Here is a 26,279-nt window from a genome sequence, read left to right as displayed (position 1 = left end):
GGTCTCACAAACTTTCCTGACTAGGCTGGCTTTGAACCATGATCCTCAGATCTCAGCCTCCTGAGTAGTTAGGATTATAGTTGTGAGCCACCAGTGCTTGGCTCTTCTTTAGCTTTTATAATATTTTCCCCCCTTTGGCTTGATAAATGTAATAATTTAGGGAAAATATTCCTCCCTCAATGACAAAGGGTTACCTTATCATATTTCTCTTTTTTATTAGTGTTTATTAATTGTACAAAGAGTTTCATTGTGGCATTTTCAAACACACATACAAGGTAGTTTCATCAAAATTGACCCTCCGATTACTCTTTCTTAGCCTCTTCTCCACATTTAAAAACAATTTTAATGGGTTTCATTATTGTACCCATATATAGGCTTATGAAGCACTTAAATGACTACATTTTATCTATCTTTAAGTACTCTAGCTCTTGATTCATCTCAGATTTTATGGAATTTCCTATACATTTGGAGGTCTGAATACTCTTGAGACTTTTATTGTACTACGAGTAATACTGAAAAACAGAACATAAATATCCACTAAAGGAATTTATTAAGAGGGCTTTAAGTTCCCCCAAAAGATTGTACTTTTACAATTATTCTACTTCAAAAGCAACTAATGGCATTAAAAGTAAATCCAAAAACATAGACAATGAACAAAGATGAAGAACATCCACAATCCTGTTCTTCTAGACATAATACCATTGTTAGTGCCTAGCTATCTGAATACCTTCTTACTTTGCAAAATATAAATTCACACCAGTTATACAGCTTTAGACATTTCAAAGTGATAATGTTAATTGTGATCTATAAAGCTTAGAGAAGAACTCTTGCTTTATGAAGCTTTCCTTCAGTGAGGGAGAAACAAATAATTACAGAGCAGTAAGTTTTTGTTTTGTTTTTGGTCTGGGGCAGTACTGGGGTTTGACTTTAGGGCCTTGAACTTGCTGGGGAAGTGCTCTACCACTGAGCTATATTTTTAGCCTTTTGTTGTGCTGGGTATTTTTGAGATAGAGTCTTGCTTTCTGCCTACGTATGTGCCTGGACTGAGATCCACTTATTTTAGGCTTTCTGTTGTAAATAGAATGACAGGCGTGTGCCATTATGAATAGTTTCTTCCATTGAAATGGAGTCTTGAGGACTTTTATGTCCAGGTTGGCTTAAAGCTATAAGACTTCTTTTCTCAGCCTCCCAAGTAGCTAATATTATAGCTGGCACTATGGTCTAGCTACTTAGGAGGCTGAGGCAGGAGAATCATTTGAACCCAAGAGTTCCAGTGATTCACCTAGGCAACATATTGAGATTCTGTCTCAAAAATAACAACTGAGGGCTGGGAAGGTGGCTCAGTGGTAGAGCGCTTGCCTTGCATGCCTGAGGCCCTGGGTTCGATTCCTCAGTACCACATAAGCAAAAAGAAAAAAAGCCGGAAGTGGCACTGTGGCTCAAGTGGTAGAGCGCTAGCCTTGAGCTGAAGAGCTGAGGAACAGCGCCCAGGCCCAGAGTTCAGGCCCTACGACCGGAAAAAAAAAAAAAAAGAACTGAAAACATGAAAAAGGTGAAAAAAGAAACAAGTGAAAAAAATTAAGGATCTTTTCTACCAAATTCTGAAAGCCAAATTGCTTAAAATAAATAAAATTGCAAAACTGCCAGAGGAAAACAAAACAAGTAGTATGTACCTGTAATGCCCGATGTGGCTGGAGGCATAAGAAGGAGGGTTATAGTCTAAGGCCAGTTCTAGGTAAAAAAAATGTAAGACTTCATTCATAAATAACTAAAGCAAAAAGGATAAAGGCATAGCTCCAGTGACTGCCTAGCTAGTGAGGGCCCTTTGTTTAAACTGAAAAAAAATTGTTCATGGAGCACAAAAAAGGAAAATCTGACCACTGTAGTGCTTAATGTATTTTTTAAAAATTTCCATGATACTTAGAGTAAGCTCACAATTATGAACATGAGACACAAACTTTCCATAATAAGCTTCATTTTGTACTCTTTCCCCTCTGCTATTCTTTTTTTTTTTTTTTTTTTGGGGGGGGGGGGTCCGGTGGTGAGGGCCCGAACTCTGGGCCTGGGCGCTGTCCCTCAGCTCTTCAGCTCAAGGCTAGTGCTCTACCTCTTGAGCCACAGTGCCACTTCCGGCTTTTTTTTTCCTGCTTATGTTGTGCTGAGGAATCGAACCCAGGGCCTCATGCATGCAAGGCAAGCGCTCTACCACTGAGTACCTTCCCAGCCCAACCCTCTGCTATTCTTATGTTACCATTACTCCCTATCTGCACGGGATCAACTACAATTTTTAGCTTTCCCATTGAGCTGGCAAAGTCTTTTGTTGCTTCTGGAAAGCTTTCCCTAAAATCCTTCAAATGGAGCTTCCTCTGATCTTCTTTAGCACAAAAGGTGCACACCTGGCACTGCATTTTTGGCTATCTCTCAAGATAAAAGCGTAATCTGATCAGGAATTCTACCTTGGTCACAACTTTTATTTTCAGGGCTTTCCTTTATTAAGTATATTTATAAGTGCTCGATTAAGGGAATCAGAAAGGAAATAGGTACCAGAATTTTATTGCTAGAAAAAGGTGAAGACTAGTATTTCACTTTATTTCATTTTATTTTGTGCCAGGATTGAATTCAGGGTCTCATGCATGCTAGCTAAATAAATATATGCTATACCATTCAGTTATACTCTAGTCTAAAATCTGTTTTTGTTGGTCATGGGGCTTGAACTCTGGGCCTGGGCACTGTCCCTCAGCTCTATAGCTCAAGGGAAGCTCTCTATTATTTGAGCCACAGAGCCACTTCTGATTTCTGGTGGTTTACTGGAGATAAAAGTCTCACGGACTTTCCTGCCGGGCCTGGCTTTGAACATTGATCCTCAGATCTCAGCCTCCTGAGTAACTAGGATTATAGGCATGAACCACTGGTGCCTGGCAAGTGCTCTATCACTTTAACCACAGCTCTACTTACAGCTTTTTGTTAGTGAATTGGAGATACAAATCTCACGAAGTTTATTACCTGGGCTGGCTTTGAACTGTCATCCTAACATCTCAGCCTCCTGAGTATCTAGGATTACAGGCCTGAGCCATTAGCACTGACTCCTATATAGGTTTTGGATGTGCTGCTAATTTATATAATTTGAATCTCCAAGAAAAATCAGTGAGACTGTTGATCAATGTTTCTTTATCTCCTCTATGTTTTTCTTGTTTTATTTTTATTTATTTTTATTTTTTTGGTGCGGTCATGGGGCCTGAACTCTGGGCCTGGGCACTGTCCCTCAGCTCTTCAGCTCAAGGCTAGCGCTCTACCACTTGAGCCACAGCGCCATTTCCGGCTTTTTTTTTCTGCTTATGTGGTGCTGAGGAATCGAACCCAGGGCCTCATGCATGCAAGGCAAGCACTCTACCACTGAGCCAACTTCCTAGCCCCATGTTTTTCTTGTTTTAAAGAAGAAAAGTTCATTTGTTTTTTTTTTAAAGAATTTTCTATGAATAAAATACAAATAGAGCAGTGGTGTAAAGCACATCAGTGCTATTCTGGGGATAGTAGACCTAGGACTTTTCAAATGACTTTATGCATCATCATGCTCATAAGAAATAACTTTAAGGGCAAACCAGTATCTTCTGGAAAAGAAACAAAGGAAATGGTCCATTTTGGAGTTCAAGTTACTTGGTAACATAATTTTAACATACTTCTTTATAAGCTAGATTTGCTGATGGTGTATCTGCTTATCATGGATTATGACAAATTATAGTCTTAGAATGTTGTCATAGGACCTAGGGATGTAGTTCAGTGGTACAGCACTTGTCTAGCATTCACAAGGCCCTTGGTTCTATCCCCAGCACTGCAAGGAAACAAAATTAAAAAGAAAGCTTGTAATAGGGCTGGGTGTAGCTCAGTGAGTAGTAGACTGCAGGCTTGGCATGCAAGGCTCTGGATTCAATCCCCAGTACTAAAAATAAAATAAGCTTATAACAGGAAGCCACACTTACTTTTGCTGTATCTGAAACTGAATTCCAGTAACCGCCACTGAGTGAGAATTTCCCACTCCCTATCCGTGCCAGTATTTCCTCTGGTGTATCATCAGGACCATTTGCAAAGGGAGTGTAACTGAATTACAATAAAATTAAAACATGAACAAAATGTTGTTAGCTAGTAATCTGTACAATTAGTTGAAGTTTCCAAAAGTACTGCAATTCAGCTAATACAATATCAGTAAAAATCAAAGCCCTATAAGCCACAGTATAAGTTACAAAACATGTAACTTATTGTTAACACATTACAGAAAAAAAGTACTAAAAATAGTGCTTGGGCACAAGAACAACAAAGTTATTCTTTACCACCCCCCCCCCGCCCCCCGCCCCAGTCGTGGGGCTTGAACTCTGGGCCTGGGTGCTGTCCCTCAGCTCTTCAGCTCAAGGCTACTACTTTACCACTTGAGCCATAGCACCACTTCCAGTTTTCTGGTGGTTTACTGGAGATAAGAGGAGTCTCACGGACTGCGGGCTGGCTTTGAACCATGATCCTCAGATCTCAGCCTCCTGAGTAGCTAGGATTACAGGCATGAGCCACTGATACCCAGCTAAGTTATTCTTAAATTAAGTAACAAAATTAACAAAAAAAGGGGCTGGGAAGGTGGCTCAGTGGTAGAGCGCTTGTCTTGCATGCCTGAGGCCCTGGGTTCGATTCCTCAGCACCACATAAGCAAAAAGAAAAAAACCAGAAGTGGTGCTGTGGCTCAAGTGGTAGAGCGCTCGCCTTGAGCTGAAGAGCTGAGGGACAGCGCCCAGGCCCAGAGTTCAGGCCCCACGACTGGACAAAAAAAAAAAAATTAACAAAAAAGTTTTTAGACCTTGAGATATATCTATGAATATGATGCTCTTACATTACAATATTGCATGTACTACATAGCATGAGAAAATATGAAAAGAGATATTATAATATCGGGATAAAAAAATCCCTAATTTAGCCAAAATGTTGATGAAATAAATGCTTCCAATATATAGCACATACTTACCCGGTGAGCATTGTATACAGGAGGACACCAAGACTCCATATATCACAAGCAGCATCATAGCCTTGTCGTTTTAAAACCTAGGAAATTGAAGGAGCATTATTACCATACTACTATCTTCTGTATGCATAAGCTGTGAACTTATATTTTTCATAGATGTATATAAGAAAAACTTCACCAGAACATGATTAAAATGAGACAATTTATCAATCCTATCTTAGGACATGCTACTAATGACAATTCATATATAGAAATTTGTTTTGGTTATATGAATATTTGGTTTTAACTTAATACACAGAAGAATAAACTAAAGGTAAGTTTCTTATTTTAATAAATATTGTATGGGCTATAGAAGTGTGATTTTTTTTTTTTGCTGGTCCTAGGCTTGAACTCATTGCCTGGGCACTGTCTCTGAACCTCTTTGTGCTCAAGGCAAGAACTCTACCATTTGAGCCACAGCGCCACTTCTGGCTTTTCCTGTTTATGTGGTACTGAGGAATTTAACCCAGGGCTTCATGCATGCTAGGCAAGGTTCTACATTAAGCCACATTCCCAGCCTGATTATGGTTCTTCGAAAGACCAATTTCCTTAAGAAATTAGAATCTAGCAGAGGATATCATATAAACGAACTATTCAACGAATGTTAAGTATCAAATCAAAACCATGTATGAAATAATATAGGTATAAAGAGGAAGTAATCTATTCTTTTCCTTTTCTTTTTATAGAATTGGAGATCCTACTCAGGGTCTCTGGCAAACTAGGCAGTTCTCCACCATTAAGTTAGATCCTCTAGCCTCAATTTAATGTTTTTTTTTTTTATTTAGAGAGTAAATTTTGATTTCTTTCAATTTATTCTTTTTATGCATATGCTGGTACAGTGGCTTGAACTCGGCGCTTGGCTTTTTTAGTTCATGTTTGGTGCTTTACCACTTGAGTCATACCCCCAGTCCTGCTTTTTTGTTGACTACTTGGAGATAGAAAAAAATCTCTTTGCCATTCTTTGCAGGCTGGCTTTGAACTATGGTCCCCAGATCTCAGCCTCCTGTAGCTAGGATTAGAGACATGAGCCACTCGTGTCCTACCCTAAATGATTAGTATTGTTATGTTTTTGTCAGATTCAGGGCTTAAATTCAGGGTCTGGGCTCTGTCCCTGGGCTCTTTTGCCTAAGGCTAGAACTCTACCACTTTGAGCCACAGCCCCACTTTGGTTTTCTGGTGGTAAGAGTCTCACAGACTTTCTTGCCCGGACTGGCTATGAACCATGATCCTCACATCTCAGCCTCCTGAGTAGCTAGGATTACAGGCATGAGCCACCAACACCTGGATCTAAATTAATTTTGGTATGGGTAGAGAGGAAAAGCTACAGGGTTAGGCAGTTTATTTTGAACAAGTAAGAACTTTTTAATTTTAAATTATCTTTATGGAGTTGTACATATGGATTTCAGTTCAACATGTCACTTTACGAGTTTCCATCATGCTAGTAAAACTTGGAAGGGAAAGTGGTGGGGAAGGGCAGAGTGTAGAAACAAGTGGACAGAGCAGTTTAAGACATAGGCAAGGAGTTCAGAATGGTCAGACCTTAAAGTAGGCTATACTATCGAGATTAAAGTCCTTTTATAATATCTTATCAAGGAATTTGAGACTTTTTCAAGTTCTTTTTTTTTTGGGTCCGGTTGTGGGGCCTCAACTCTGGGCCTGGGCGCTGTCCCTCAGCTCTTTAGCTCAAGGCTAGCACTCTACCACTTGAGTCACAGCGCCACTTCCGGCTTTTTTTTCCCCTGCCTATGTGGTGCTGAGGAATCGAACCCAGGGCCTCATGCATGCAAGACAAGCGCTCTACCACTGAGCCACCTTCCCAGCCAAATTTTAGACTTTTTAAAGTAGGCAATCAGCTGTCATTGAAGCATTAAATAGGGAAATAGGGGTTGACATTTTATCTTAATTATTTGCTCAGTACCACTTCAAATAAACAATTACTAATTAGTCTATATTAAACCCAGCAAACAGGATCTTAGATACATGAAAATACTGCAGGCAAACTGCCTCACAATTACCTCTGGTGCAACAAAATTTGCAGTGTAACAAGGAGTCATGAGAAGACCATTTTCTGCTCTCAACTGTTTTGCAAACCCAAAGTCACAAATTCGAATAGACTCTGGATTACCAGATTCATCGACATAAAGAATGTTGCTAGGTTTCAAATCTCTGTGAACCACCTAATTGAAATACAAATTAAAGAGTCACATTAACAATACATTTACTTACTGAAAATTCTTTATTCACAAGTGTTTAACAAGATGATTAATGCCGACCTTTAGATTACTGCAACACTGTAAAATATTGGTACAAAAATACAAGCTTCTCTCTGACATAGATCTAGAAAGGTCAAGGAGAAGGAGAAAGAAGGAAGTGTACTTACCTACTCCTCCTATCCAATTGGGAAATTGGGCTAAGGTAAATGCAAATAATAATATCTATGTTCAATTATTTACTCATTTCACAGTATTTATTGTCTATCATGCTCCTTGGTATGCTATGAGGGAGTATAGTCAATGTGGTAGAAAGAATCTGTGAGATCCTAGCCATTTCATACTAGGAACTTTCATGGTAGTAGAAAAGGCAGAGAACAGATATCGCAGGAGATGGGGCATAGGGGTAAGGTTATTACATTTATTTATTTTTGTGATACTGGGGTTTGAACTCAGGATCTGTGTCATTCTACCACTTGGGCCATGATGCCAGCCTGTACTGCTTTTTGAATAGGGTGTCACTTTTTGTCGCATTGGCATGGACCTCTTATTTTACTTCCGTATAGCTGGGATGAAAAGCTGTAAATCACCACACACAATTTTTTTATTGGTTGAGATAGAAGAGGGATGGCTTTCAAACTTTTTGCTGGGCTGGCCTCAAACCAGAGTCCTCCCAATCTGTCTCACAAGTAGCTAGGATTACAGATGTGAGGCACTGTGCCCAGTTGGGAAGTTGCTTTAGAAAGCATGGGAAGGGAGGATTTTTGAGAATGGCACCTACGACTTCAAAAACTGAATAAGCCATGTAAACAGTGGATGGAAGAAGACTGTTCTAAACAGAAGGAATAATGTGCACAACACATTACAATCATGATAAATATATCGTACTTTTTTTTGGTCAGTTGTAGGGCTTGAACTCAGGGCCTGGGCACTGTTCTTGAGCATTTGTGCTCAAGGCTGGTACTCTACTATTTGAACCGCAGCTCCACTTCCAGTTTTCTGATGGTTAACTGGAGGTAAGTATCTCAGGACCTTTCCTGCGTGGGCTGGCTTTGAACCATGATCCTCAGATCTCAGCCTCCTGAGTAGCTAGGATTATAGGCATGAGCCACCAGTGCCTGGCTAGATGGTAGTTTTTGTGATACTGGGGTTTGAACTCAGGGCCTGTGCTTGGTAGGTAGGCATTATTATTTGAGCCATGCCAAGCCCTTTTTTACTTTAGTTATTTCTCAGGCAGAGGCCTGGCATTTTTTTGCTTGGGGAGGTCTTTAGATCAAATTTCTCCCATCTACAGTCTACTGTATAGCTAAGATCACAAGCATTAGCCATCATGCCAGGCTTACAAATATGTTGACAGATTAAATGGGACAGCTATGGCCATCAGGAGTAAAAAGAAAAAAAAATCCAAGTTGAGACATCAAGTATTGTCTAAATGATATATACGTAAATATACCAAATGTATAAAAACATATCTTTTGCCAGGTGCTGAAAGCTCATGTCTGTAATCCTAGCTTCTCAGAAGGCTAAGAGCTGAGCATTATGGTTTGAAGCCAGCCTGGGACAGGAATCCACACATAGAGTATGACCCAAGGGGTAGAATGCCAGACTTGAGCTAAAAAGCTAAGGGACAGTACCCAGGCTCTAAGTTCAAGCTCCAGGACTGGCACAAATATATATATATATATATATATATAACTGATAAGGCACTAGGAAAAGAATACAGAAGACTAAGATGATTGCAAACCATGAATTCTTCAGCCAGTACTGAGTTATGCTAATTTCATGGTTCAATACTGGGGAAAATGTTGACAGCAATCAGTCAGGAGGCTCAAGAATTAACACATGTTAGTGTGTGTGTGTGTGTCCTGGGTCTTGAACTCAGGGCCTAGGCACTGTCCCTGAGCTTCTTCTGCATAAGGCTAGCACTCTAATATTTGAGCCATAGCTGCACTTTGGGCTTTTTTTGGTAGTTAGTGGAGATATGAGTCTTACAGACTTGCCTGCCTGGTCTGGCTTCCAACAGTGATCCTCAGATCTCAGCCTTCTGAGTAGTTAGAATTACAGGCAGGAGCCATTAAGCACCTGGCCCACTTAATAGCTTTTATGAGAGAAAAAAAGAGCAGAATGAATTGAAAATGAACTTTTTTTTTTGTCCGGTCGTGGGGCCTGAACTCTGGGCCTGGGCGCTGTCCCTCAGCTCTTCAGCTCAAGGCTAGCACTCTACCACTTGAGCCACAGTACCACTTCCAGCTTTTTTCTTTTTTCTTATGTGGTGCTGAAGAATCGAACCCAGGGCCTCATGCATGCAAGGCAAGCACTCTACCACTGAGCCACCTTCCCAGCCCAAAAATGAACTTCTTAAAAACTAATTTTTGAGCTGGGTGTGGTAGCACAGGCCTGTAGGCTGGCCAGCCTGCGAGGTGGGGGGGGGGTGTGGTTGGGGTGTGGTTGGTGTGTGTGTGTGTGTGTGTGTGTGTGTGTGTGTGTGTGTGTGTGTGTGTGTGTGTGTGTGTGTGTGTGTGTGTGTGTGTGTGTGTGTGTGTGTGTGTGTGTGTGTGTGTGTGGCTTTCTTTCCCTTTTCACTCCTCTGGTATTCTCCAGCCTGCGAGGTGGGGGGGGGGTGTGGTTGGGTGTGTGTGTGTGTGTGTGTGTGTGTGTGTGTGTGTGTGTGTGTGTGTGTGTGTGTGTGTGTGTGTGTGTGTGTGTGTGTGTGTGTGTGTGTGTGTGTGTGTGTGTGTGTGTGTGTGTGTGTGTGTGTGTGTGTGTGTGTGTGTGTGTGTGTGTGTGTGTGTGTGTGTGTGTGTGTGTGGCTTTCTTTCCCTTTTCACTCCTCTGGTATTCTCCATAGACTTCCATACTTTTAAAATAATTTTTGCCATTTACTAAAGATCTGTAATCCAGAAGAAATGAAAGCATCCACCAACCACAAGCCAGGTGACTACTTGCTTGGCCTCACTAGTTTTATATATGGCTACAAACTGGGTATACCTGGGTCTGCTTCTGTTTTTTTTTTTTTGGGGGGGGGGGTCCGGTTGTGGGGCCTGGGCGCTGTCCCTCAGCTCATCAGCTCAAGGCTAGCGTTCTAACACTTGAGCCACAGTGCCACTTCTGGCTTTTTTCTTTTTGCTTATGTGGTTCTGAGGAATCGAACCCAGGGCCTCTTGCATGCAAGGCAAGTGCTCTACCACTGAGCCACCTTCCCAGCCCCCCTGGCTTTGCTTCTAACTTGAAGTAGGCCTCATTTCCAATGATATAGAGTGGCCGAGCTATGTTTTTCAACTCAGAAGATCTCACCTACTTTTTCTTGGAAAGCATATGAATTTAATATAAATAAGCCATAATTTCAAAGTAGCATTTAAACTTTAACGGGAAAAGCTTATGTACAGGAAGACCAGTAAGAAAAGGAGTCTGACAGTATTGTTTATTATATATAGATAGTAACTTACACATTTGCAATTTATTCCAAGTATTAAGAAAGGTGTGTGTACATATAGGAGAGTGCAAATATGGTACAAAGACTTACCCCTTGTGCATGAAGATATTCAACAGTTTTGGTTATAGTAAACAGGACAGCACTGGCCTCTCGTTCAGAGAAAAATTTCTGTCTAAGAATTTTGTCCAGCAATTCACCTCCTTTCATAAGTTCTGTTACTACATACACATATTTCCCATCATCATATACCTATAAAATTCAATATCAAAACATAAAAACCATGATTTGAGGCTGTATTAGTGTTCTCAAGTAAAGTTTAACACACTAAGGAGAATTAAGGTATCATATATTAAAAAACTTTTCCTTGTCACAGCCAATACAGAATATGAAACTTGGAAACAAAACTTAGTGACAGTCCAGGAGACTCTTATCTTCAATTAACCATCAAAAAAAAGCTGGAAATAGAGCTGTGACTCAAAGTGATAGAGTGCTAGCCTTGAGCACAAAAGCACAGAGACAGCATTCAGGCCCTGAGTTCAAGCCCCAGGATAGGCACAAAAAAGAAAAGAGAAGAAAAATTACTGAAAGCTCACTAGAATTTTGGATTTTTACTTGAGGAAATTTTGAATTGAAATTTCAGACCCTTTTTTTTTGGGCTGGTCATGGGCCTTGGACTCAGGGCCTGAGCACTGTCCCTGAGCTCTTTCACTTAAGGATAGTACTCTTCTACTTTAAGCCATAGCACCAATTCTGGCTTTTTCTGTTTATGTGGTACTGAGGAATCAAACCCAGGACTTCGGGGCTAGGAAGGTGGCTCAGTGGTAGAGTGTTTGCCTTGCATGCATGAGGTCCTGGGTTTGATTCCTCAGTACAACATAAGTAGAAAAAGCAGGAAGTGGTGCTATAGCTACAGCACTAGTCTTGAGCTGAAGGGACAGCACCCAGGCCCAGAGTTCAGGCCCTATGACTGACAAAAAGAAAAACCAAAACCAAAACCAAAAAACCCCAGGGCTTCATGCATTCCAAGCAAACACTCTACCATGGAGCCATCTTCCCAGCCACCAGACATTTTTATTTTCCTCTCACCATAGTTACTAGAAACCTTTATTTAGTTCCACAAGAGGTTCAAGGTACTATACAGGTGCCAGAGGCACTAACTATGGAGAAAATGAAGTATGTACTTTCAAAATTCTTTAGTATAGAGAAGCAAACATATAGATAAGAGCAAAACAGTACTGGAGATGTTATAACACGAGTCTGAGAAAAATCTTAGTGACTGTGGAATTGGAAATGAAGGAAGGCACAAAGATGTAAAAAAAAAATAGTGACAGCTTAGAAAGTTTCCAAGACTAGGCTAGAACAAAATATTTTCTAGATTTCCTTTTGAATTTTTTGGATGAGTTCTTGGGCATTATGCTAATTAAAAATCACTTAAGTTGAATAGCTTCACATTTTATTGTGGCTAAAATTATTCATCTAACAAGCAGTGAAAAAATAATCTGAGGAAAGTATAAGAGTTTGGACAATACCCAGACATGTCCTTAATGCCTGTGTAATGATCAGTAGCAAAAGAAGACTGAATGCTCCTAGAGAGTGTACAAGAAGTGTGCTCAATATTCTATAATGTGAGTGGAACGCATGAAAAATACCACACTAGGAGGCAGGCACTTGGAGGGCTGGGGAGAATGAACCTTAGGCAGAAAAGCAACATGGGCTAGGAGCATTAGCACATTCTTTGTGGAAGATAGTTTGGGGAGCCTATAGAAAGACTAATCAGGGGCTGGGAAGGTGGCTCAGTGGTAGAGTGCTTGCCTTGCATGCATGAGGCCCTGGTTCGATTCCTCAGCACCACATAAGCAAAAAGAAAAAAGCCGGAAGTGGCGCTGTGGCTCAAGTGGTAGAGCGCTAGCCCTGAGCTGAAGAGCTGAGGGACAGCGCCCAGGCCCAGAGTTCAGGCCCCACGACCGGACCCCCCCCCCCGCAAAAAAAAAGAAAGACTAATCAATCCTGAATATTAATTAATATTAGTCATTTGTGCATATGTTCAAGTGAGATACTAAATTAACATTAAAATATCTTCTATTCATTTTTACTTTTTAACATATTGGCTTACATGAAAAACTTATTAATGTAAAAATAGAAAGCTAACTATATAAATGTATATAACTATATAAATGTATTATAAATGTATTATATAAATGTATATAAAAAATGTATTATAAATGTATATAAAATGTATTATAACTATATAAAATGTATTATAAATTTATGTCATGTATGTTGTTCTCAAATCTACTTTGTTAACTTCTATACTGAGATCTTTGTCTACCTTGATATTTGAAAACATCTTCAAACAAATCTTTGCTAAAAGTCTACTTACATCCTTTAGAGTAATAATGTTTGGATGCTGTCCATAACGAAGAAGGATTTCAATTTCTTCTGTTGGATCTCTCTTGCTTTTATCAATAATCTAAAAGGCAAATATTTATCATAACATCTCATGAACAAACTTTAAATTTTTAGACACATAACACAGGTATCATCTTCTGTAAATATTCTACATATAAGCCACTTATCAGCCAGGTTTATTCAACTACTTGGTCAGTCGGTTTAATTATTCTAATCCATGAATCGCATTACCAGCATGTCTCTTCAATATATGTTTGTGCACGTTTAGTACTTAATTAAAATTTCAAGTGCTCTAGAAAACATAATGAAAATAGAGTTATCATATATTTTCTCCCATATGTGAACACCTTAAGTATCTACAGTACCACTGACATTTGTTTATTGAATTAACTTTACTTAAAAGTACATTAATGGAGCCAGATGCTCAGGAGACTGAGATTTGAGGACTGAGGTTCAAAGCCAGCTTAGGGAGAAAAGGCTATGAGACTTTTATCTTTAACTAGTAAAAAGCTGGAAGTAGATGTATTAGCTCAAGTGGTAGAGTGCTAACCAGCCTTGGGTGAAAAAGCTAAAGGACAGTATCTAGGGTCCTGAGTTTAAGCCCTAGGATTGTCATGTGTGTGCATGTGCAGACACACACACAGACACACACACACAAATTTTGTCAAAGAGAAGATTGTAGTTTTTTGAAATAGAGCCAGGCTGTCTTCTAACTTGTTAGGAGGCTTGCTTTAGCCTCTGGAGTAGCTGGAATTATAGTCATATACCATTGCCCATGCTTCTTTCTTAGAAGAGTATAATTTTTAATTGGTACTGATATGCATGAATAAAACTGCTAGGACTGGATTTTAAATCTAAAATATTTACCTTCACTGCAAACTCCATGTTTGTAGCTTTATGTATACATCTCTTGCAAACAGAGTATGAGCCAACTCCAATATCTTCTTTTACTTCATATCCATCAGTAAACTGAATACTGTTCCTGTGCAACTGCTACAAATAAAATTATAAATTGATGATAGAGTACTGTAATGCCTTTAGTGTATTTCATAATAGGGGAACATTACTCAGCATGCACTGATGATATTAAACACAAATAGACTAGAGTAATCTAAACAAAATAAATTATAAGTACAATAGTATAAAATAAAAACAAAAACTGTTTCTTTATAGCACTTATTCTTCTACAAGTGTATATTTATAGCAAGAAATAAACAGTTTATGTTAACAGTGAGAAAGAATATGTACAAAAGAGAAACCAGAGATACTTGATAAGGGGCCTGCATTCTTGTTTGTGATTTAACGTTAAGCTTTTGGCTCCCTAAATCAGCTATAGGTTATCTGAAGCATCATTGCAAATGAAGAGAAGATTGAAAGTGTTGTAGAAGAAAAAGATTTGCAAGTGATACTAGTTGTCATTTTGGTCTTTTAGTAGCCACACACCACTTTCTTTACCTTCAAGTTATTGCTTTATGCAAATTCTATTAAAGAAGCTATTTATGCATTAGGAACTAATTACATATGATAGATGAAGAATAGCAAATTACTGTTTTCATAAAAAGGCTTGTATGCTGAGTAACTGAACCCACGGCCTCATGCACGCAAGGCAAGTACTCTACCACTGAAGCCACCTTCCCAGCCCCCTGATAGGGATTTCTAAGAGTAATGCTCAGTGATATAAAATGTATGTCAAGCTGCTCACCGAAAGCCAGCACATAAAATCTAATCTTATTATTCATAGAGTAAAATATATCTACGACATTTCAAATGTAAAATTATCAAGACATCCACTCACCTGAACAATTGAATGTACACCAACTGTCTGCATAGCTTGGCTTTCATCATCTGAGGTAATAGCAACAAAACTAAACCCTCGGAAAAGCTGATGTGCATTAGCACTAGGTGGAATGCCTGGTGAATCTGCAAAGAATGAAATTATTTATTTTGGAGGTCTTATTTATTCTGGAGGTCTTCTCGGGCCACTATACATCTCTTACTTACACATATATCCTCTTATAGGATACCTCACTGAGGTATTACTTCATATCTGTACTGATCGCCTTTTGCTATCATCACCTTCTCAATGTAGAAAAGTTATTTTAGCACCATCTATTGATCTTCCTGAAGTGATGGAATTTTTCTTACCTATGATGTGCAATATGGTAGCTAGTAGTCACATATAGCTACTTAGCATTTGAAATGTACCTAGTGTGGTTTAGAAAGTAAATTTTAATGAAGTTAAATTTGATTAGCTACATGTAGCTACTGGCTACCATACTGGACAGTGCAGCCCTATATGGTAACTTATCAATGCTACATGTAAAGATTCTTGTATAGAATTCTTGTGCAATTTATGTATAGATTGCTGGGTGAACATATGTCAGTCTATAATCTTCAAATGGACTTTTTCATCTTTCAGAATTTTATGAAGAACATTAATGTAAGAATGTTTTTTGTTGTGTTTGTTTTTTTTCTTTTTAGAGGATGCAAAAGGCAGGCACAGAAAGGGAGGAACGGTGAACAAATGCATTCATACTATTCAGTCTATACTATGTGTAAAATGAACTATGTAATTTGTGGGCAAGGGTGGGAGGGGGAAACTGATGAAAAGTGAAGGAAGAGGTGGCATTGCTCATGAAATGGTAACCCTTCTGTATAACACCTTAATAATAATAATAAAATTATATTTAAAAATTAAAAAAAATCTTTTGACCCATTAAGTCCTCTTCACAGGGATATATGAAACTATAAAATAAAAACTGAAGCAGGACGCTGGTGGCTCACGCCTGTAATCCTAGCTACTCAGGAAGCTGAAATCTGAGGATCATGGTTCAAAGCCAGCCCAGGCAGGAAAGTCAGTGAGATTCTTCTTTTTTTTTCGGTCCAGTCGTGGGGCCTCAACTCTGAAGTCTGGGCGCAGTCCCTCAGCTCTTCAGCTCAAGGCTAGCGCTCTACCACTTGAGCCACAGCGCCACTTCTGGCTTTTTTCTTTTTGCTTATGTGGTGCTGAGGAATCGAACCCAGGGCCTCAGGCATGCAAGGCAAGCGCTCTACCACTGAGCCAACTTCCCAGCCCAGTCCGTGAGATTCTTATCTCCAATAAAACACCAGAAAACTATTAAGTGGCGCTGTGGCTCAAGTGGTAGAGTGCTAGGCTTGAGCTGAATAGCTGAGAGACAGTGCCCAGTCCCAGAGTTCAAGCCCCATGACCGACAAAAAATAAATAAATAAAATAAAATAAAACTTAGTAAGAAAAAGAAAGAATAATATCTGAGCATTTGTTCTGATGGTTTAAGAACTTTTCCCGGGAAAATCAATCCCGTTTTGCTTGTTACTATTTTTTTTCCTAGTCCTGGGGCTTGAACTCAGGGCTGGGCACTGTCCCTGAGCCTCTTTGTGCCCACAGATAGTGATCTACCATTTGAAACACATTGCCACTTTTGGCTTTTTCTGAGTAGTTTATTGGAGATAAGAGTCTCATGGACTTTCCTGCCCAGGCTGGCTTCAAACCATAATCCTCAAATCTCAGCATCCTGAACAACCAGGATTACAATCATGAGCCAATGGCAACCAGCTTTGTTATTATTTCTTTATGGTTCCTACATGGGAGGAAGATAAAAGGTTGATATATAGCAAATTTAGGAGACTCAAGGTTAGCATAAAGAATTACCTTGGAAAAGATTTTTTGATTGAATAGTAGATTTATACATTGTCTTTTTTTTTGCAGAGGAGGGTGAGTACTGGGGTTTGAACTCTGAGCCTTGCATTTGTTAGGCAGGCAATGTACTATTTATTTGAACTATGCCCTAATCATTCTACTACCTTGAATACATTTTTATACTTTTTATTTACCTTTGGGAGTTTTTGCAGTAAACTCAGGATCAAAATAAAATGTATCTTCGGGCCTGCCAGTTGCAGGTTTAAAAGGTGGGTGAATTTCTCTTCTGTACAGTTTCTGTAGGAAAACAGAAATATTTCAGATATATGCTAATTATAAAAAATATTTCAAGCAAGTATTTTTGGTGAGGATGGAACTGAGACTTTTTGTATGCTAGTCAAGTACTCTACTGAGTGATCTCTGTATCCCTCAAGCAAATTTTCATATTATACTTACATTCCAGTCTATTGTTGAAAAAAATAAATGTCTTTTAATTTCTTCAACTCCATCTGGTCCTGCACCTATTAAAAATTGAATGAAAGTTTTATTTCAAGGAGATTATATCTATCTACCTATCTATAGATATGTATGTATGTGTGTATTTTTGTCTTTGCCTTTAATATTTGTCTAAATACCAACATAAAAAACATATATTCACCCCTCCCAAGAAACATCCAAACACAAATATACAAAAGAAACAAATTTTAATTAAAATTTTTACCTAATCTGTTTGCAGGGTTTCTCTTGAAAAGCATTCGCAAAAGACTCTGGGCTTCAGGACTCAAAAACTGTGGCATCCCAAGTTTGGCTCTAAAGAATAAATCCACATAATATTTTATTCTTTGAGATATCCTCATTAAAATTTTTTTATTTAGTTTTTTTTGTTGTTGTTGTTTGTGGGGCTTGAATTCTTTTTTTTTTTTTTTTCTGGGCCTGGGCGCTGTCCCTCAGCTCTTCAGCTCAAGGCTAGTAATCTACCACTTGAGCCACAGTGCCACTTCTGGCTTTTTTTCTTTTTGCTTATGTGGTGCTGAGGAATCGAACCCAGGGCCTCATGCATGCAAGGTAAGTGCTCTACTACTGAGCCACCTTCCCAGCCCGTGGGGCTTGAATTCTGGGCATGGGTGCTATCTCTCAGTTCTTCAGCTCAAGGCAAGTGCTCTACCACTTGAGCCAGAGCACCACTTCTAGTTTTCTGGTGCTTACTGGAGAAAAAGCCGGGCCTGGCTTTGAACCGTGATCCTCAGATCTCAGCCTCCTGAGTAGCTAGGATTACAGGCGTGAGTCAACAGCACCTGGCTGTTTAATTTTTTTGATGCCAGTCTTATCGCTTGAACTCAAGAGCCTGAGCACTGTCCTTGAGCTTTTTGCTCAAAGCTAGTGCTCTACCACCTGAGCCACAGATCCAATCTCAGTTTTGGTGGTTAATTGGAGATAAGAGTCTCATAAACATTCCTGCCTGGGTTGGTTTTGACACTAATCCTCAGATTTCAAACTCTTGAGTAGTTAGGATTACAGGTGTAAGCTACCCACACCTAACTGAGACATTTTTGCCTCAATGATAACAGCTTGTGGAACTAGTGTTACCACAATTAGGATAGTGACTTTGTGATAATTCACTTATCTCATTCAGATGGCCCCAATTTTACTTGTACTTACATAGTGTGCGTGTGTGCGTGTGCATGCATGCGTGTGTGTGTGTGTGTGTGTGTGTGTGTGTGTGTGTGTGTGTGTTTGTCGGTAGTGGGGGCTTGAACTCTGGGCTTGAATGCTGTCCCTGAGCTCTTCAGCTCAAGGCAAGTACTCTACCACTTGAGCCACAGTGCCACTTGAGGTTTTCTGGTGGCTAATTGGAGATAAGCGTCTCATGGATTTCCTGTCTGGGCTGGCTTTAAACTGTAATCCTCAGATCTGAACCTCCTGAGTAGCTAGTATTACAGGCCTGAACCATGGGTACCTGGCTTTTAGTTGTATGCCATCTTATCATGTGCATAAATAAGCTCCTGTATGGATATGCCACAGTTCATTTAAGAATATCTGGATTGCGTCTAGTTTGGAAATTATGAATAAAGTTGTAATGAACACTCATGTACAGATTCTAGGATGAACACATAACAGGATGTCAGTCCATATTTTAATGGACTTTTTCATTTTTCAGAATTTTATGAAGAACACTGGTTTAAGAATAATGTCTAAGCCATAGTTCTAGGTAGTTACTAAGTACTTTTCCTGCTTGTTACCCCTTCTTCAAAAGTGAATGGACTAGATTCTAGACCAATGGCTCTCAAACTGTAGCCTTAGTTAGAATCCCTTCTCAAAGGGAATTTAAGAAACCCAGTATGAAAAACTATGTAGACAAAATGTGCTTCACGCTACCTCTCCTCTTCTCAGTCCTTTGAATAGCCTTTGCAGAAACGAGAACTAATGGGAAAGATTTTGTCTGAACACTGAAGACTCTGTGGCCTAGTGTGGAAAACACTGGCCTGGATAAACTTAAGGTCTATTTCAGATATAGTATATAATTTTATTCTTTTCCTAAACCTACAAATTAAGGAAACCAATAATCCTGTAAGTGTGACAATAATAATAGAGCTGGATAAAATGGCTAGCAGAGAAATTCCTATTTTAGAAATAGATCCATTTATTACTCAATGAGTTGTTACCAAATTATTGTGTTCCACACTGCTTAGTGTTATGGACACAGATTTAAAGCTAGGTCCCACAGTCAGTGAGGAAGGTGGACATAGCTAACTCTAGTACACAAAGAGATAAAACCACAAACAGTAGTGTTAAATTTAACATGGGTCACTGTGAAAGGTCTTCAAAGCAAGCAAAAGTTTGAATTTACATTAGATTGACTCATTTGGCCCACATTTATGATATTGAAAAACATTAAATCCCTCTAGATACATAGCCAAAGAATAAAGAATATTTCATAATCCAGTGACTTTGTACAATGATATTTGCTATCCTTCTATTGAAGACACAGAATAAAATACACTGAATATAAAAGGACTGAAAAAACTCTAGACAACAAACCATTATTTTCTAAGTATTTGATTTTTGCATCTCTTTCTCAGAGACTATTAACATGTTGTGGAATTATGGTTCTATTGAACAAAACTGGGATAGCTCTGCTATATTTAGTAACAGAAATACAGAAGTAGGTCTTGAAATGGTATTAACATAACAATTCTTACTTTCAAGGTAATTCCAAGGGTAGTAGAGAAGGATCTGAGGTGAAAAAAATACTAGATGTGGTCCAATAGTGTGGGTAAATCTGGGTAAGATGTTCCCAAATACTAGATGTGGTCCAGTAGTGTGGGTAAATCTGGGTAAGATGTTCCCATTGCTTGAGCATTGTGAGCAATGCAATGTAGAGGAAAGGCTGGAATGTGGAATAAGTTCTGAGATAAAAAATTAGAATACTTGGTATTGTAAGAGGAAGGAGGAAGGGGCTGGGAAGGTGGCTCAGTGGTAGAGCACTTGCCTTGCATGCTCGAGGCCCTGGGTTCGATTCCTCAGCACCACATAAGAAAAAAGCCGGAAGTGGTGCTGTGGCTCAAGTGGTAGAGTGCTAGCCTTGAGCTGAAGAGCTGAGGGACAGCGCCCAGGCCCAGAGTTCAGGCCCCACGACCGGACCCAAAAAAAAAAAAAAAAAAAAAAAAGAGGAAGGAGGAAGACAGTAAAAATGACTTCCAGATTTCTGGAATGGGAAAGAGGATGGATAGTAATGGTAATTCAGAGTTCAAAAACAGGAAAAAGAGTAAATAAACAAAGATGTCAAGTAACGTATACCATATGTTTTAGGAAAATCATGCAGGTGAGTAAATGGAAATATAGGTCTTGTCCCTGGTAAATTGATATAAGTATGATCTGAGCATAATTAAAATAATAAAAGTAGCTATAGGGAAGACTAAGACCAGTTAGGGGAGTGAGAACAGAGGGGGAAGAAAATGAACATAATAGATGTAACACTGGTGTGAGTTTTTAAAAGCTGGGTTCAATGCCCAGCATCAAGTGGGAAAAAAGGATGTGGCCAAATCACACTGCTTGTTGGATGAGGGCAAGTTCATTGTTTGAATCCCTTTAAAGACACTTATTTCAAATAATGATTATTAGTGGATTAAACCATTACTCAAAGCCTGACAGGGATGATTGGAAATCAATCATTCAAAGTAAGGCAATCACAACTCACCTAACTCAGTGCAATATGGAACACAGAAACAGAGTATGAGCTATGAAATAATTTTGACAAAAAAGCTTAAACAGAAACAAAATAGGGACTGGGAAGGTGGCTCAGCGGTAGAGCACTTGCCTTGCATGCATGCGGCCCTGGGTTCGATTCCTCAGCACCACATAAGCAAAAAAAAGAAAAAAGCCGGAAGTGGCCCTGTGGCTCAAGTGGTAGAGCGCTAGCCTTGAGCTGAAGAGCTGAGGGACAGGGCCCAGGCCCAGAGTTCATGACCCATGACCAGACTCCCCCCCAAAAATAAAAAAAATAGAGGAACAAGTTAATATCACAAGGAGAATAATAGTTTACAGAGTTCCAAGAAAAGATTGTTTTGTAACCATGATTATCGATGAAAACTTGGCTGGCAAACACTTCTATGTCAACTGATCATTAAATTTTTTTTTGTCTCTGACAATTAGCCAAACAAGAATAGCCTCACTCAAAGAAAAAAAGAAAGAAGGAAAACCACCCCTAGGGTTAGAGGTATGCACTAGCCAATGAGCAAAAGCATCAGATATCCAGTTGGAGTCTCAGTCTCAGAAAAAAGAAAAAAGACTAACCTCAATCAAACACATTTGATCAATACTCTTACCCAAGTAATTACACTTTTACAGATGAAGTCTGCTTATAGATCTTAAAAGCTTGCAATTTTCTCTAGCCCACCTTCCTTCCTCTCTGAGTGTATTAGGGTGAGAATTCAGGGTCTTGTTCTTGCCACACAGGCACTTTATCACTTGAGCCACACCCCTAGCCCTTTCTGCTTTGTTATATTAGAATACATTCTTGAATTTATGTCAGGCCAACCCAAACTGTGATGCTCCTATTTACACTTGTTGAATAGCTGGGATGACGGACACGGGCCACAATGCCCAGCTTTTATTGGTTGAGATTGGAAAGTTTTCCTTTAGATCTTCCTCCAGATCTCTTCTTCCTAAGTAGCAAAATCTGCCAATCAATGTATGAGATGCTAATTACAACTAACCAGTAAAAATGCTGGACTGGAGCTGTGGCTCAAGTGATACGGAGCTAGTTGACAAAGCAAGCCAAGCAAGAAGGTAAGGCCTGGAGTTCAAGCCATGGTAGTGGCGCGCACACCCACGTGCGCGCGCGCGCACACACACACACAAAATCAGTTTAGGTAAGAAAAGGAGTAGGTGAAGCAAATGTGGAAAAATACTGAAGGTTGTTCAATCTATGTGATGATATACGTGTTCACTGTACTATCCTGTTTTCCAGAATTTTATTTGGAAACTTTCATAATTATAAAACAAAAACAACAGCTAAGCAATTGTGGCTCACACTTGTAATCTTATCTGTTCAGGAGGCTGAGATCCAAGGGATTGCTGTTCAAAGCTAGCCCTGGCCGAAAGGTCTAGGTGATTCCATTTTCAAAATAACTAGCAAAAAGCTGGGCTGAAGGGGTGACTCAGGTGGTATAGTGATAACCATTAACAAGCAAGCTGAGCTCAAGGCTCTGAGTTCAAACTCAAGTATCAGCAAAAACAAAACAAAAGACAAAAAACACAGGCAGAGGGATACATGGTCAAGCAAAAGAGACCAAAAGAAGCCAGGTGTGGTGGCATGTGCTCGTAATCTCAACATCTGGGCTGCTGATGCAAAAATATTACTAGTTGGAAGCCAGCTTAGGCTATGTAGTGAGACCCTGTGCTCACCTTGCATGCATGAGGCCCTGGGCTTGATTCCTCAGCACCATATAAGCAGAAAAAGCCGAAAGTGGTGCTATGGCTCAAGCAGTAAAGCACTAGCCTTGAGCTGAAGAGCTCAGTGATAGCGCCCAGACCCAGAGTTCAGGATGCACGATCGGAAAAAAAAAAAAAAAAAGTGGTCAACTTTCTGATAACCAGCCATGAGTTTTAGCAACCAGAAGACCAATGACAACCACAGTGAAAGCAGTTTCAGTGGAATGGTGGGATAAAAGTAGTCAAAAAAACAATGGGAAGCAGACACTACTTTTTTTTGGGGGGGGGGTCCAGTCGTGGGGCCTGAACTCTGGGCCTGGGCACTGTCCCTCAGCTCTTCAGCTCAAGGCTAGCGCTCTACCACTTGAGCTACAGCACCACTTCCGGCTTTTTTCTTTTTTCTTATGTGGTGCTGAGGAATCGAACCCAGGACCTCAGGCATGCAAGGCAAGCGCTCTACCACTGAGCCACTACTTTATTTTGTTGTTCTTGGTCGTAGGACTTCAACTCTGGGCCTAAGCGCTGTCCCTCAGCTCTTCAGCTCAAGGCGAGAGCTCTACCACTTGAGCCACAGCGCCACTTCCAGTTTTCTGAGTGTTTTATTGGAGATGAGCGTCTCACAGACTTTCCTGCCCAGGCTGGCTTTGAACCGTGGTCCTCAGATCTCAGCCTCCTGCGTTGCTAGGATTACAGGCGTGAGCCACGGGCACCCGGCCAGACACTACTCTTTAAAGTGGGTTTGTACTGAAATACTGTAGGAAGATGTGCAGTAACTGGGAAGGAAGGGTAGGTCAAAGAGAGGGTTTGGTTTTGTCAATATTACAGTGTGTCAGTTAGCTGAAAGTAGAAAAAAGGTAAAATGAAGATTCAGTGATGTGAATATCCATTCCCTCATTTATGTAGTACTCACTTTTAACCTTTTGTATTGCAAGAATAACATAAAATACCAAAAAATCCCTCTCCAAACAAAACAACCACCCGAAGTACACAGCTCAGTGATTCACCACCAAGTGAACAAGCTATCTGACCATGACATATAACATTCCCAGAAACCTTCATTCAACATAACCACTTTCCTTCTTTTGATTGTGGCTTTTACCATCTAAATATGGGCCCTAAAATACTTTAGTTTTGCTTGTTTAGTAAACTTTATAGAAAGAATCATATAGTCTTTATTCTTTAGTATTTGAACTTCCTATGCATAACATTCTTCTGGGAATCTAAGTTGCAGTAAGTACATACTGTACAATGTGGCACATCATACCCCTGGGCCAAAGGCTGGTTTTGTATGGTTCTTTAGTTAAGAACTGTTTTAGCTGGGTGTGGTGATACATATGCATAATCCAAGCACTTGGGAGGATAAGGGAGGATAGTGGTGAGGTTGAAGCTAAATTGGACTACATAGTAAGACCCTACTGCAAAAAAAAAAAAAAGAAAAGCAAGAATCATTTTATGATTTTACAGTGTGCCCTGCAAAACCCAGAGTATTTGCAGATAAATACAATTCCTATTGTATTCAACTATATAAATATATTTTGATTTGTCTACTGCTAAGTGTTCCAGTTTTTACTATTTCAATAAGGTTGCTATGCATGGCTTTCTATTTGTTTTCTGTTATACCTTGATGATTATAAATTGACTGCATGCCTAGGAGTGGGATAAATATATAAAAATATACATATGTTTGTTTGAGGACAAGAACTGCTTTCCAAAGTGGTTATATTAACCTTTATTTGTGTGTGTTGGTACTGCACTTCAGCTCAGGGCCTAGGGACTTTTGGGTTTTTAAAACTTTTTTTGGTCTACCTTATCTCATATTATTTTCTCAATCTTTAGATGACAAGCTTTTTCCAGCATAATTTTCTGCTCTGTATTATTTCCCCATAGTAAATTAAGGGTTTATATATATGTAGGGGTGTGTGTGTGTGTGTGTGTGTGTGTGCGTGCGTGTGTGTGTGTGTGTTTCTGGCCTTATTCTATTGCATAAGATTTCTTTCCATATTAATTTCAATGCCACATTGTCCTAATGATAAGATTCATACAAGTAAAGCAAGTCTTCCTATCTTGAGCAAGAGGGTTTTAGTTATTCTTCAAACATTATCAAAAGTTTAATCAGTTTATCAAGTTCCACATAAAACTTACTAGGAATTTTATTTAATTTTCATTGAAACTCTAAGTTTATAACCCTGTGTAGCAGTCACTAGCCACATATGGCCACGGTGTACTTAAAATGTTGCCAGTACAAATTGTAAGTGAAAAATACATGCTAAATTTCAAATTTCAAAAAATAACATCTCATTCTCTTTCAAAGACAGTTTACATGTTAAAATGCTAATACTTTAGATACTGGCTTAATTCTATCTTATTACAATTAATTCTAATAACTTTTTTTTTTTGGTTGGTCATGGGGCTTGAACTCTGGGCTTGGGCGCCATCCCTCAGTTCTTCAGCTCAAGGTGAGTGCTCTACCACTTGAGCCACAGTGCCACTTCCAGTTTTCTAGTGCTTTATGGAGATAAGAGTCTCACGGACTTTCCTGCCCAGGCTGGCTTTGAACCGTGATCCTCAGATTTCAGCCTCCTGAGTAGCTAGGATTACAGGTGTGAGTCACCGGCGCCTGGCTTCTAATAACTTTTTGTCAGCTGTGGGGCTTGAACTCTGGGCCTGGACACTGTCCCTCACCTCTTCAGCTCAAGGCCAGCACTCTACACTTGAGCCACAGTGCTGCTTCCAGATTTCTGGTGGTTTATTGGAGATAAGAGTATCATGGACATTCTTTCCTGGGCTGGCTTTGAACTGTAATCCTCAGGTTTCAGCCTCCTGAGTAGCTAAGATTACAGGTGTGAGCCACCAGCGCCCAGCCGATAACTTTTGTTTTTTAAAGTGTACTTACTAGAAAACATATGTGGTTCGCACTACATTCTTTTGGATAATATTGATTTATAGAACCCAAGTCTTTGTAACACTGGGTCTGTCATAATATAAATATGAATTTTCCTATAAGTTAAATTTTTTGTTTAAAAATTCTCTATTTTCTTCATATAGGTCTTGTGTAGCTTTTGCTAGATATTTTCCCTCGAAATGTGATCATTTTATTTAGTTTTTGTTAGTTGTGGGGCTTTAATTCAGGCCTGGACATTGTTCCTGAGCTCTTTTACTCAAGGCTAGCACTCTACCACTTGAGCTACAGTGCCAATTCTGATTTTCCACTGGCTAACTGGTAATAAGAGTCTCAAAGACTTTCCTACCCAGGCTGGCTTTGACCTGTCATCCTGAGACCTTGGCTAGGATTACAGGCAAAAGCCACCAGTGCCTGGCATTTTAATATTTTTGTAAACAGTACCTGTTTTTGAATTTTCATTTTCTGTTACTAGACTACATAAATGAAAGATTTACATGAAAAAGAGTTTTATGTATCAACCTTGTAAAGCCTGCAACTTTGCCAAGTTTATTTCAGAATTTATATGATAACTAGATTTTTCTAATGACATGCTACCTAAATAATGGCAATTTTATGTTTGTCTTTATTTATTTTTTTTGGTGTGTGGGGATGCAGGTCCTAGGGCTTGAACTCAGGGTCTAGGCACTGTCCCTGAG

The 26,279-nt window shown here is 39.5% G+C and overlaps 1 protein-coding gene across 6 annotated transcripts in view; it reads right to left on the bottom strand.

Moving 5' to 3' along the window:
- Positions 1 to 26,279, bottom strand: part of Rps6ka3 (ribosomal protein S6 kinase A3) — a 100,046-nt gene that overhangs the window by 6,324 nt on the left and 67,443 nt on the right. For all 6 annotated transcript variants that reach the window (XM_070040731.1, XM_070040730.1, XM_070040733.1 and 3 more), the window contains 10 exons: positions 17,470 to 17,558; positions 17,205 to 17,269; positions 16,943 to 17,045; positions 14,886 to 15,010; positions 13,958 to 14,083; positions 13,062 to 13,151; positions 10,772 to 10,930; positions 7,054 to 7,215; positions 5,003 to 5,079; positions 3,978 to 4,095 (listed from right to left, as the gene is read on the bottom strand). In XM_070040731.1, coding sequence (XP_069896832.1) covers positions 3,978 to 4,095; positions 5,003 to 5,079; positions 7,054 to 7,215; positions 10,772 to 10,930; positions 13,062 to 13,151; positions 13,958 to 14,083; positions 14,886 to 15,010; positions 16,943 to 17,045; positions 17,205 to 17,269; positions 17,470 to 17,558 — 1,114 coding nt within the window. The remainder of the gene's footprint in view (positions 1 to 3,977; positions 4,096 to 5,002; positions 5,080 to 7,053; positions 7,216 to 10,771; positions 10,931 to 13,061; positions 13,152 to 13,957; positions 14,084 to 14,885; positions 15,011 to 16,942; positions 17,046 to 17,204; positions 17,270 to 17,469; positions 17,559 to 26,279) is intronic.

This window comes from Dipodomys merriami, unplaced genomic scaffold, assembly GCF_024711535.1.
Source record: "Dipodomys merriami isolate MVZ:Mamm:240054 unplaced genomic scaffold, mDipMer1.0.p SCAF_3, whole genome shotgun sequence".
In the NCBI taxonomy this organism is placed as follows: Eukaryota; Metazoa; Chordata; class Mammalia; order Rodentia; family Heteromyidae; genus Dipodomys; species Dipodomys merriami.
This window is presented reverse-complemented; position numbering and strand designations above follow the sequence as displayed.